The following is a 14324-nucleotide window of genomic DNA, read 5'->3' on the forward strand; positions in this document are numbered from 1 at the left end:
GCATAAATAAATTAATATATGTATAAAAAATATATGTACTTAAATATATTTTTGTTTGAACCTTTCTTGCAAATGTAACAATACAGTGATGCAATTATATCCTTTATATTCCAATATACGCACCACTCTAGTGTAATACATTATAACATGGGTCTGTGAACAATGCCCAATAAGCAATAAATCAAATTCTGAAAAATACATTTTATATCTAATTTAATAACAACTCTACTTTAATAATATAAATGATATCTTTCTCTAATTTAATCAGCACATGCTTGGTGTGTATTGCTAATGTAATTCTAAATCTCCATATTTAATGATGCATGCTTTTCATAGTGCATTTTACTTAGAAAATGCCATCTTTAATGAACCTACAAGAAATCTCTAATAGGCATAATCTCAGAATATGTAACTTCTCTGTTTAAAGGGTTCTGGGGGCAATTTTGCTGAGTGTAGTACTTAAAATCCAATACTTGGTAGACTAGAGGAAGTACATAATATATCTATTTATAAAAGGAAATTGTGCTAATAGACTGTAATGCAAATGGCCGAGTGGAGCAGTAATGGAGCTCAAACTCTCAATATTTCATAATGTTTAGTATGTAGGCATGTGTTAGTAGAAAACAGCACTTAAATGTCGCTGCTAATGTTTTGTACAGAAAGAAAATAATAGACAAAATAGACAATAGACAATAATAGAAAAAAAATTGTAAAATCGAATAGTGGAAGATATGTTATAGCAGTAACTGTGCTTGTTTTCCATATTTATCCTAATCTCTAATCTGATTGTGTCCTAACACTTAACAGTAACTTTGATTAAAACCATATTGACATACAGTGGAACCTCGGCTAGTGTCATTATGTCATTCCAGAAGGTCTGACTGTATGCGGCGCATGCGGCTTATCCGCCTTTTTGTTGTGGCTCCCTTTCTTTTTTTAACACCCAAGTGCAGAAAATACAAGTCTTTGTCATGAGTTAAAAAAAAAAAATCAAGCGTTTTTAGAGACCATTGAAAGCATCCTGGCTGAGTTCTGAATGGTGATTGGATGAACGCAAGGAAGGCAGGAGAAGCTGGTGTGTGGCTGCCTGCGCTGATTGAGCCGTGACAGACACAAATTCCCAACTATTGGCAGTCTCTCTCCAGCCAAGACGCAAAATCAGTGGGTGTTAAATTGTACGACTGTGCATGTCATCGCGCACACGCTGGTTTGCGACGCAATCCCACAAAGTTGAAGAGTGTTCAACTTTTTTCGCTGTTCCCTAGCTGAGGACCAATCAGTGGAACTTTCACTGACCGACCAATGAGCGGACAGGTTGCTATTCAATACTCTATCACAGATAAACATGTAAGAAAAAAGCGGCAGATTTCCCTGAGCTGGCTGACATTTCTAATAAAGAAATTAGCGATATAACGAAAAAATATATATGCTCAACTAGTCTGGGAACGCTTCAGGAGCTGGATGAAGTAACTCGGGAAAGGGAAGTTTGGTTTCCCTGCTTAGGCTGCTGCCCCGCGACCTGACTTTGGTTAAGTGGAAGAACATTGACAGGTGGATACTGGGTAATAACTATATAAATGCACTTCACTCACAAACTGTATTACAAAAAAAATCAGTTCTGATGATCCATAAAGCCATTCATTATGCTTTCGGTGCTGGTTATTGTGTGTCGCTGCTCTATAGGAGTCCACAACTCAATACAAAGGGCAAAATAAGCATAATAGGTCCCCTTTAATGTACAAAGTAATCATTCTTGCTGGTCTCCTCGCACTGTGAGTCATTCAGGCGCACTCGTAAGTTTGTGTGTTAGGCGCTAATTGTTTTTTAATTACCCTCCACGGCAATGGACATACCCCACTTTGGGAACCACTGGTCCAGAGTTTCATACCCTGTACTTTGCTTTGTCCCTATATGGATGTTTGTACCACATAAAAATGTGCAGCTTTTCAAATCGTATTGTTGATAGCATTATTTAATGGGATCCGTATTTGTGAATTTACTCAAACTAACCTGTCTTACTTGTTTATAGAATGCATGCATGGCCTTTTGGTTACGATTGCTAAATGTTTTATTGCTTAAAACAATATGGTACATTTTCTACATTGCATATTGCAGTAGTCTCTTGTTTGTGAACCACATCCAGAGGCATAACAGTAAAAACAGCATGTGTTCATTCCTTACACATGATGTGACCTGGCAGTTTGAGAAAATGGCTACTGCATGATTGGATATCAGTATCAGATAAAGCCAATGTCAAACATATCTAATTATAAACCATTACATTAAACTACTTCAATGTTCAGTTGTGAGCTAACTTAAAAAAATATCCAATTAGGATGAGTGGATACCGTATGTTTCTATTATTTATTGGCAGTTTATGCCACCGGTGAAGAAAAAGAAAACCAGCATGTTGTCATGAAAGAAAAGGTTTTATTCATGTTTGAAATTACACAACTACCACAAGGAAGACTTTTCAGTCCAGGGTGTAGTTCGGTTAGAAAGCAACACTAAACATGTTTATTACATTAGAATCACTGCCACAAATCATTTGTCATGACTTTTCAGTTTCAGAATCACATACAATAGAAAAAAGAGAAAAGAAGTTTGAACCCTGTTGAACAGAGCTGGAAATATACAGTTCTGAATACTGAAACTTCTATGCATTACAGTTTTAATAGTGACTTTTTTTTCTTTGTTTTTTGGGTATGATTTAGTAATAAGATGAGCAACATTCAAAATGTTTTTTATTTCAGTATTTACAACAGTTTTACTGTAAATTTCTCGCAATTTTAATCGCACCCCCTTCATAAAAGCCACAGACCAACAATGTACTCGCTCCGCTATTCTTCATGGTATTAATGTTATCATGTTCACTTTTTATTTTGTGTTTTTTTAAGCTGCAATATAGCAACAGCATTTTATTAAAAGATTAAAATATACATTACATTACATAGAGAATGAAGAGGCTTACAGTGTTACAAGATGTCATCAAAATAAGTCAAAAAATTAAACAGAAGTAGGACAGAAAAAAAAACCCCAAACCAAAACAAAACATGGTGATGATGTTTAGAGGTAGTATGTGAGCACTCTAAGCTACAGGAATGGAAGAATCAGTATGAATGCTAATGAGGTAATAAAGCTGTATATTTATTGGTGGGATGTTTAATTACTCTGAAGCTAAGTGTTGTACAAGGTTGTGTGTGTGTGTGTCATCGGGCTTTGCAAGTTACGAGCTGTTGTTGGGGATTTGATGATTTCCACAAGCAGTACAAAAATGTTTATATGTACATACTAAACATCACATTATGAAATATGGGTGATATCATGTTACGGTAAAGCAATTGATTACAATTCTTTATGCTCCAGACTTTGAATAGTCATTGACTTGTACTAACGTATACAGCCAAGTAAATTGTGATGTTGCCGTTGAGCTGCCAACGGTGGTGCTGTTGAGTTCCAATTAATTAACTATTAAAAGAAATCAAAGAGAAAGCAATTTTCAAAAGAGAAAAGAAAAGAGTAAGTGCATACTGTTGACATTTAAAATGCCATGTAAAATACACGTCATCCTGCATTTTCAATACAGAGGATATAATGAAAGTCTGAGTGACTAACATTGGAGGGTTGTTTGATATTGACTTAATCCTACAACAAACAAGCTGATTTACAAAGAAAACACTGAGACAACCAAGAAATGTTGGCTCTTGATGGTGGAAAATGGCATCCTCGCATGTGGCCTGGTTTTCGGACATTATCAATGTACAGGAAAAAAACAAAAAAACAACTGTGGCGTGAAAAGGTTTTGTATGTCCTCAGTAGTTGGGCAGCCAGTTAGAGTCTATGCCCAGCTTGAGACTCAAATGCATGAAGAGTTGATCAATTGGAGGTATCGGAGTGTACACTGCCAGGTCCCTCTGTCAGCGATATTACAGAAGACGGAGTTGTTGCATCTTGCCACCCCCCATTAGTCTGAGACACAAAGAGGCGAGGGGAGAGATGACTATCACATTTTCAGCAATATGACACACGTGACAATATTACACCCAAAATGACAACAGACTGCTTCAATTGAGATGATAACACTCTGTGAGCCGATGCCGCTAAAGGGCTCGCTGGGTGTTATCATCTCAAGTAAAAACAAATAGCGAGCCAGCCCTCACTTTGGTTTCTATGAAGATTCAATACAAGAGTTGTATTAAAAATACTGCCTTTATAAAAATAATGTCCAGTTTTGTTTGACACTGTCACAGCAGTATTCAATTCCCAATATATTTCTTATACTTGTTATATTTCTAAGACTGTGGCTACCTTATACCTAAGATGCTTTATTTTTTTTTCCATTTATACATGTGCACACAGTTTGGGACATTGGAATTGTTTGTGCATCAAAATAAAAAGAAAGACTCATCAGAATAATGCATATTGAATTGATGTGTCAATGTCACATTATTATCTATGTAAAAAAACATCTTTATTCAGCTCTTAAATTATACGTTTGTGGTTCATTCTAAAATTTCGCAACTGATTAGCATACTGATGTCATTTCAGTTATGACCAACTGGAGAGAAGGGAGACAAGAACAGGAAGTTAGAGAGAAATAAAAGAACAATCTTCTGACGTTATTATCCACACGTGAATTTTACAGCTGAATAACACCCCAGTATTAAATGTGAAATACTTAATAGACAATTTTGGGGAATATATTCAAATAACTGATTTGTCATATTATGTCATTATATTTGATTTGCTCATTTGATAATTGAAAAAAATTAAATAATCAACAATCAACCAAAGCTCTTCAATAGCAACATCCAAAATGACTCATAAATTGTGAGATTTGACTCTAGTATGTCTATATTTAATGTTCCTAGTTATTCTAACGTATTTATTTTACCTTTACCTGAACACACCATGTAAAAGATATAGTGTGAATGATTTATCAAAACTAGATATGCCCAAGGAGCTGGATTAAATAAACCGTTCCTTTGTACTCCTTTTCGGTACAACTGTATAATGTGATGTTCATCAATGTAACTTGTTAAGTATGTTTAAATCAAATAAACCATACCAGACCAAACTATTCCATTGTGTCACAGTACGGTATGTTGGTTCCATTGTGAAAACCTGTTTACTCTTTACAAAATGCTTCCTTACCCAAAAATGGGTTACAATGTTTTGTTCCAGCCTTTGAGCCATGGAATCAGCAAAGACAAATTTGTTTTGCGCCCCAACCAATGGGAGCGATGCCTCAAATCAGTGTCTAAGCAGATTTCAGCAATGTCCGGCAGCTTGTCGCTACATATTCTTCTGCCAGTCAGGAGGAGGGAGGTCTCAGCTCGGCTGAGGTGGGGGGAGCTGAGTGGAAGTGACAAGGCAGGGCTTTGCCAAGAGAGCCAGTCTTAGCCTGCCTGACTTTGCCTCGCTCTAGGCATGACCTAGCCTTTACTGGATCTCTGTCTACGTCACCACCAACAACACTAAAGGTTAGTCTATGCTAATATGTCTATAAAGCATTTCCGGAATTGATGTTATAAAACAGACGCAGTGTAACAATGACTTACTGAAGAATAATATTTGTATGTGGGTCTCCATTCTCCCCCTTTTTCCCCCACATAATGTAGGGTTGACTCAGTAGTGCCGCTTGCTATTTTAGTCAGGATTGTGCAAAGCTCCACTGAGCCACTAGGCACAGGTCTACAGTGCACATGGAAGTGAGAAACCTTGTGAGAAAGTGAAAAACACTTGATCTAGCTTGGGGCTGACATGTCTGAAAAGCTTATAGTAATAAGTCTTCAGCAGAGACGAAATGACACCGAAAGCCGCCGTTACAGGCGGCATCATTTTCTTGCATTTACAGTTTCCTACTGCTGAATACTTTGGATATTCACAAATTCACTTCCTTGCTGAAAATGACTCATTTATTATGGTTTAGTTAACATGAAGAAAATGCATCTGATTGTACACAGCAAATAATCCATCTTTTACTTTAGTACTTTAAGGTGCTATATTCAACTTCAGCAAAAGGTTGACATTTATGAGTGCATAAAGGTACAGGCAATAATAATATTAGATCAGATTAGATTGGGGGAAAACATTCGGCAAACCTACAAAACAGAAGCCATGCACACATGTTCTGATTCCATCGAACAGTGAGTCAAATAAATTATTCAAAGATGTTCACTTTTGCATGTAGACCTGCAACAAAACATAGCTTAAAAATCCCAGTTGCTACAGTGATTTGACTCATGTCAGTGTTGCATTGCATAAAGATTCATAATGAGATGCAGTACTCACATTTAAGCTGTGTGGACTGTACATGGTGTTTCGGCCAAGAGCATCACTGTATCCTGCCGTCTGACTGATAACATGGCGCAGGGTATCCACCTGAAAGGGGAGACAAGGTGCACAGGCCGTTCAACTTGGTGTGTGGTGGCAGGCCAGCACTAACTGAAGACATGCTAATTGATAGGCATTAGCTATTATGAAGTAACATAGACAACTTCCATAGGAAATGTACTAAGCATAACTAGCAATTGGTTGTGAGTTACAATTGAATCTATTTTAGATTTACATCATTTGTTGAAACAAGAAAATAACACTGCAACTAAAACTGCACTGTTTTAACTTTCTCATAAATGATAATAGATTATTGTCAAAAGTGCACATTTTTGTGCATAATGGAAGACAGCAACAACAAACAATATCACAATATGACAAAGGAGACAAAGAGGATATAGGACAAATAACAAAGGGGGGAAACAAGGTACCAAAAACCCAATACCAACCCAAGAGGTCAAGTCAAAGCCAAATGCATTTACTGAATCTTTCATATCGGATGCCTGACATCTTAATTGCATTGTGTTATAATTATGTTTTGTCTGCCAATATATTCCATCCAAAGCAAAATAAGTCAAAAGACACTGTTGTGGGTATCAGAGTGCCTCATTTTTCTAATTTGAGCTCTGTTCACAAGAGCACCTTTTTCTGCTTCAGACTGCAGTGTGGATGGCTCAGTACACAGGCAAGGCAAGGACAGCCCTCTGCACCCGCAGTGAGGAACTGTCCCTGATTGTTGATCCTACCTGTGACTGTACATTGGCTCCGACTTGTGCCCCTTGGTAAGAATCCCCATTCAGACTCTGCATGCTCAAGAACATGTCCCCAGAGTTTGGGAGGTTAAAAGAACCTGAAGAACCTAGAGAGGGAAGATGTAAGTAGCTGAATAACATGAGCGGGCTATAAAAGGAAAACACACACAAGTAAGGCAAACACGCAGCTCACATCCACACACACACACACACACACACACACACACACACACACACACACACACACATATCTGAATAAATGGAAGTCAACTCAAACAGACACATACAAATATAGTGAAGAAAAACGCCCATAAAGCAAGCAAGTACCAGAGCGAAGGGGGAAAGCAAAAGGCGCAAATAAACAAACACATGGGGATGATATGCAGGTGGACTGAAAAAGGATTTGATATTTTTACCAACATGATGGGCACAAATGAAGTGAGAATCACACAACACAAGGGGCCAGTTCTACATGTGGTTGGTCGCTTAAGCTCCCAATTGCTCCACATCATCTAATCCCAATCTAACACTGGCAGAAGGTATCACATGATAAATGACAAGAACAATAAGAAGCTTATGAAAAGACCAGTACCAGTAAACATGTTGGTTAAAAGACTGTTTTTGCTCTCTGCAGAATCCAGCTGAAACTCTTCATCTTTCATCTGGAATCCTGGGTGCAAGAAAAAGGGACCACTTCATAAGCTTACCACATCCCGATGAAGCTCAACCCAGTCCAAATTCAGCACATTCTACATTCTAGTCTCATTTTCAGACATTATGTTTTTTTTTTTTTAATGTTATATGACTCTAAAATGCACATAATAATGTGTAGTCAAACTGCTCCCAGCTGTTATGTTTACACTTATTAAAGAAAATAACACACAACCATTCCTTGTGACTACATACCATTACATATAAAATGACAGGAGATTGACAGGAAAGTCAAGGGAAAACAAATCCCATGACAATATTCATATTTTTTCTGTTCTTTTCCAAAAATACATGTATTCTCAGTTCACAAGTCACGAATGTTTCCTTTATGCATGAGTTTGCTTGGCACCGAGTGTCTTATAGACAGGAGACACTGTGATCCCCATGCTGGGAGCTGAGCCTGTCACTCTCGCCTGTGTGAATGGTGCATGAGAGAGTGAGGCAAGGAGGGAGATAGGCAGCAGGTTAAGGCCTGAGGTGCAGGGCAGGTCTCTTTTCATCTCTTTTCTTTATTATGCAGGAGTGCCTACCAGAGTTAGGTGTAGTAGGGGAGTTGGCCTGGCTGTTCTGCACTGCAGCGGCTGCAGCGTGTGCCGCATTTACAGCAGTCTTGGCGGCGTACAGGTTGGCCTCCTCTTGAAACTTTCCGATATTTTTCTTGTAGCGGATCCGTTTGTTGCCGAACCAGTTGGATACCTGCGTGGAAGAGCAAGAGAGGGGAGGAGCAGAGGAGTCAGACGTCAAGCAGCCACAGCAGCGTGCACTGAGCAGTGTGACTGTTTCAAGATGTCATGTTTGGGTCCATCAAGTACCCAATTCCCAGCCCCTGCAGCAATGTCCACTGGGTACACAAGCTAATTAAGCCATAATAAGGAGCCACTTGTGTCTTCTCATGGATGGGAGCCTGACATGCTCTCAGCTGCGTCTCCTGACAAAACCCAAACACGAGGGGCCCCTGCTGCTTTGACACTTCTTCACGCTATTGTGTGTGGCTGGTTGTTAACACACCTCTGCCCTCGGTGAAATACACACACGGTTGATGAATTAAAGAAATGTATACCAGATGATACCAAGTGCTTCGCAGTTTATTATTATTATTCTTATTTATTATTACATATAATAACCCTACACAGACTTGAAGAAACTTGATCAAAGTTCAGTAATTACCTGATCTTGATTGACTTGTATTTGGGAAGAGACTCGTGTTAAGGTGAAAGAAAGAGTGAGTATTGAAGATTTAGAGCAGTTTGAAATGCTAATTTCACTGAAGTGAATGTCTAACATTAGTCAGACACTAAAAAGTTGTATGAATCTTTAGTGTGGATGCTGGCTCTGCGATAAGAGCAGAATAATGATGAGATGATGTGTGCTTTTAATGGTTCTATAAATTAGAGTGTCTCATTGCTGTGCTGCTGCCCCCACCCCACCCCAGCCCCCCACCCCTTCCTCTCTATCTCTCTGGCCTTGCAGCCCACTGCTGGACCAGCCAAAGAGCAGCTGCCCCTAATGACGCTTTATTTAATTTCCACCCATGCGCTTAAATTTTAATATCCCCAGCAGCCAGCCAATGTTGTGGCATAAAAAGCAACTGGATTTTCAGGACAACAGATCATTTCTATCCTGCACATCTCGGTGCTCTAAATCTTTAATATCTAAGCAATTAAAATTAATGACCATTCAGGCGAGACCCACTGTCGGCAGCAGGGTTTCTTTGACATCAATTGTTTGATGGCTTTACCTAGAGGTTAAACTAACAAGCAAGGTTTAATTGGAAGCAATGAAAGCCCTGGCTATCATCCCTTTTACTTAACCTGCTTATAGTGGATTGTAATGACGTAATCGTCACATGTTTTTAGAAGGGTCACAAAGTGAAAATCACATCATTTATTCACACCATTGTCTGTATCTCAACCAAACGTGCAAAAATTGGACTTTTTGTAGTGAACACTTTTAATCAGCAAGTGTCATCTTGCACTATTCTAATTTGTATCACATTTTAATGGACGCAAGTCATTCAGTGTTTCAGCTTAAGATGAAATATGAGCCATTTTGTGAGCAATTCAGGGTGTACCCCGCCTCTCGCCCAAAGACAGCTGGGATAGGCTCCAGCATACACTAATCAGGATAAGCGGCATTGGAAATGGATGGATGGATAGCATGAGACATTTTGTGTTCTTTTGTGATCACATGTAACATGAATCCACTGCTATATATAAGCCTGAGCAGGCACATTGTGAGGCAAACCCTTAAATGTCACATATATTTTTCTCCTGCCCCCTGAGCTCCGGCTTTAGTGGTTCTGCGGGTCAGGCTAGTATCGAGCAATGCAAGGTGTGGATCACAACCTAATCTATAGAACTAATTCGCTTTCATCTTGGAGAAGGCCATGCATCCAGTCGACCGATAAGTAAGGGCAGAGCTAGGGTGTTAACGCTGGAATACCTGACATCAGCAGCCTTATAGCCAGTGATTGTGTATGTGAATGTGGACTGTTTGCAAGAACACAACAGAGCCGCTACACATAGCAGGCAGAGTAGCTGCGTTATACACCATTTCAATCAATAATCCTCCACAGTCAATGAAAAGGAATGCTTGATTAGTCTGTGACCACAGTTTAGACAGCCTTGAGCTTTCAAAGCAAATGCAACATTTTCATTTTTCTCTGGAAGCAATGCCATCAGTTATGAAAGATCCATAAATAATGAGCACGGCAAGGACCCCTCAATGCACTGGGATCTGAATAGTGGATTCTGACGAATGACGAGACTTGCAGCTAATTACTATTCATTTAATTCTTTACATTTCTAGACATCCACAGCAGCAATGGACCTTTAAATAACCATGCAAAGAAAATATGAAACCATTGTCATTGTCATTCACATTTGCATTTCATCCTTGCAAACAATAATGCACAGTGTTTCGTCAGCAATGATGTATTGAGCAAAACTGCCGACTGATATTGGCATACCGCTCACGATGGATGGTTTTTACTTGATGAACTGTTTGCGTAATCAACAACTTATTTAGCTGCCAATGGACTGTGACTGTGTCAGGCTGTTGTGCTGGGAGGGCAAACATACTTGGGGTGCACTTGGCAATTGGGTGGGCATCAGACTTACTTAAAAAGAGCTGAAGCATTAATAAGTCAATAACAATGTCTGCTGTGGTCTCTGTTCTTCGAGGAATGAGTCACTAATGGGGCCTGTGATGGGTTGAAGTGAATTTTTAAAGGCATTCTAATTCTTGCAAGGACTGATTTGTTCTCAGGAGGACCGATACAGTGGCCTGCGACGGGGTGACGCTACATTTGTGCCTGTATCTTTAAGTGGTGTAATATGACTGGGCATGGGCTAGTGGAATAAATAGAACAAAAAAATTGGAGGTTCAAAACACCACACAACCTGTTGATGCCAAACAACAAACAAAACAATGTGGCAAACAATAGTCAATGCAAAATAGCAAGTACACACAAATATGATGAGAACATTGGTGTGCTTGTCAAATATGAGCTGACCAAAACGGTCAATGAAACTGTGCTGTTTAAAGGTGGGATGTGAATTAAACTCTTTTAAAAATGTAAAGTATAATCAAACTTATTAGTGTAATTTATAATAGCATTAGCAATCGATGTAGTTGTGTGGAGGAGGGGGGGGGTTCTGTGCAGTGAAGTGGCTATTACATACATAAACAAAGGAGATAACAAAGAAATGAAAACAGTGGATCAGGAGAAGTTATGACATACCTGAGATACTGTGATGGTGCTTCCCACCCCCTGAAGGCAAAAAAGAATGGGCTTTTACAGTATCTGACTCTTCATGACTACACTCAATATACCCCTCAACACTCCCCTCCCCACACAGAACAAAACACTGCAGATGAATCGTTATGGTATAGATTAATGCCTCAGTGATATTGTGCCTCATGAGGACGAGCATAGAACGATATTACGTGTTTGCGTTAAGAGCCTACATAGTAGTCAGCAGGAAATAGCATGGGAGCGAGCTCGGTAATACTTGAGGGGTGGGGGGGGGGTTAGATGTGAAAGATATTGCCTTCAGGTTTATACCTAATAAGGAGGCTATGCTGTTCAAGTGGGAGAGTTGCATCTTTTAGACTTTAAAAGCAAAACTGCATTAGTAGAATATACTATAGAGGTCATGTAACATAGTTGTGAAGCACCAGAAATCTGTTTTTTTTCTATCCTGAAATTGATGATTTCTTCACATTTTATGACTGAGTGAGTGACAGGCAGGAGAGAGCGCATGTGGTGGATGGGAATGAGTGTTGTGGGGAGGGGGGAACGAATAGCAGGGTAGCAGGCGTTGGGGCAGTTAAGGAAGGACAGCATAGTGCTTGATTGAGGCCAAGATGATGGTCCTCCCCTCCCTGTGGCCCTGCCATGACTGACTGGGACCAGCCTTGACTGAAGCATCATTAGGCAGTCACAATGTCAAGGTTAGCTGAGGACGTCGTGTCTTGGTGGTGTAACCCACAGTAACGGCCCCTCTAGGCTTCCCCCTTCTCAACCCTTATTAGCCACCAGCTACTATTCGATGAGTGCTACCCACCTGGGAAACTGTGATGCTGCACTTCTTGGCCAGCTCCTCTTTCGCCTCCTCGCTTGGGTAAGGGTTGCTTAGGTGCGAGTAGAAATACTCATTCAAAATTTCTGTCGCCTGCTTGCTGAAGTTTCTCCTTTTCCGCCTGAGTGGGGAGCAAAACGAGAGAAAGGCCGGGCGAGCCTATTAGTGGGACCAGCATTAACTCATCCATTTGGATCACACAAATTGCACAATCAATCTTGCACATAAATGCTGAAAATGATGAGGAATGGGCTCGGAGGCTCCGAGGAGCAGAATACTGTGTCCTGCTTCGAGTCTCTTGTAGACAAAGAAGACCAGGCTCAAAGTGATACACTGACAAGCACACACACAACCTCTAAACACATACAATGTTAAATTTGGTCTGTTGGTCTCCAATTTCCAGTCCAAGCGTGTAATGTGCAGAGTTTAGTGCAGCGGATGGGCGGGCTTCGTGATGGAGCGCAAAGCCCAGTCGGAGTGCATCTCGGTACATTATAGAAATCACGGCATGCACAGTTGAGCATTGTTCCTTAAGTGCCACTGCCCCGGGGATCTCCAGCAGGAACAAGCAAAGTCTAACTAGATCTGGGTCCGTGTCCCTCCCAAGGGCACTACTTATCACGTTCTTGAGCATTTGCTTATTTTTCGCCGTGTTTACTGCGCCTAGCGCAGGCAGTGGGCAGCAAATGTGCTTTCACTTGGATTGGTAGGCCGGAATTTGTGTTAAGCCCGGTAAAACATTACTGCATTGTCAACTGTTACAGTAACTCTTAACATGTTTTACACATGACTTGGTCAGTTTATTTTCAGGTGTGAAGGAAGTAGTCATGTTTAGGAGCATGGATACTTTAATGTCAATCATTTCAGAATTGTTTACACTGCCAGAAAGAGCCCACTTTTGACTTTTTATTTAAACGTACTGCTTAGTTGAAACTTTTTTAGGTAGCTTTAAGGTTTCATTACGTCTGTTACGGTACAGTTTGGTGTGTTTGAAGAAATTAAATATGTATCCCAAGCCTTTATAAATGTTTTTTTTTGTTTGATCACTTCTGATAAAAATGTCAAAGTGGCCCCGAGCATCCTTTGATTTTTCTGCATGCGGCCCTCAGTGGGGTGTCAGTGGACACCCCTGCTCTAAAGCTCCTGCAGTGATTAGGGACAATAGTTTAGTTGCACTAATGGTGTGCATAACTTTTTGAAGGAGTTTCCACTGAATTCTTGTGAGACAGAGATAGGAAAAAAAACTGCAACACAATGTAAAAAAGACCTCACCCACTGGGTTTGGCTATATGGGGCAAAGAGAAGCAGTAAACTTGAGAAAAACATGCACTGACCTGGCATCAAGAAATCTGGAGCGCAGGATCATGACAGCCTCGCAGGTGCTCTGTTTCAGTTGCATTTGGATGGAGCTGAACTTACGGTGGATGATTCCCACCATGCGCTCAATCTCTTTGGGAGAGATGGGCCGCGTGCGAGACTGTTCCCGCAGCAGGTTCATCACATGGGTAGTGAATTCGTTACATGCCTGTCGAGTAGAAACAGAGACAAAAGCAGCCAAAGTCAGTTTTGTAAATGTCACAAGAGCGGGAGCTCTTTAGAACACCAAAAAGCCTTTTGACTGTTCTCTACAATTGCACACTTTTTTCATAAGGACATTACTTCATTATATGCAAGCTCTTCTTGTTAAAAGCTTCATCTGAGTGCAGTGTTTATATATTACTTTGACATAATAGGTGAAGTCATCTATGAATATAAATGCCAATTTGCAATTTGGCTTGGCCCTAATGCAGAGGGAATTTAAACAGCTTTCCGTTAAATCAGTAGTTCATACATGATTAATTAGAATAACTCATTTATGTAGTGCACACTTTAGCTCATTACCCTGAGTAAAATTCGTTAGGTATTTACATTTAGATAATTAAAACCTGGAAATACCCCTAAG

The 14324-nt window shown here is 40.0% G+C and overlaps 1 protein-coding gene across 7 annotated transcripts in view; it reads right to left on the reverse strand.

The window, feature by feature from the left end:
• Positions 1-2416: 2416 nt before the first annotated feature.
• The window catches only part of pbx3b (pre-B-cell leukemia homeobox 3b), a 61461-nt gene continuing 49553 nt past the window's right edge, over positions 2417-14324 (reverse strand). For 2 of the 7 annotated variants that reach the window (XM_058070262.1, XM_058070261.1), the window contains exons 4-10: positions 13717-13907; positions 12368-12503; positions 11542-11571; positions 8330-8495; positions 7681-7758; positions 6295-6384; positions 2417-3969 (exon numbers count right to left, since the gene is read on the reverse strand). In XM_058070262.1, coding sequence (XP_057926245.1) covers positions 6338-6384; positions 7681-7758; positions 8330-8495; positions 11542-11571; positions 12368-12503; positions 13717-13907 — 648 coding nt within the window. In that variant the 3' untranslated portion in view covers positions 2417-3969; positions 6295-6337. The other 5 variants (XM_058070266.1, XM_058070263.1, XM_058070259.1 and 2 more) reach the window with 5 other exon arrangements.

The sequence above is a fragment of the Doryrhamphus excisus genome, chromosome 4, assembly GCF_030265055.1.
Source record: "Doryrhamphus excisus isolate RoL2022-K1 chromosome 4, RoL_Dexc_1.0, whole genome shotgun sequence".
NCBI lineage: Eukaryota > Metazoa > Chordata > Actinopteri > Syngnathiformes > Syngnathidae > Doryrhamphus > Doryrhamphus excisus.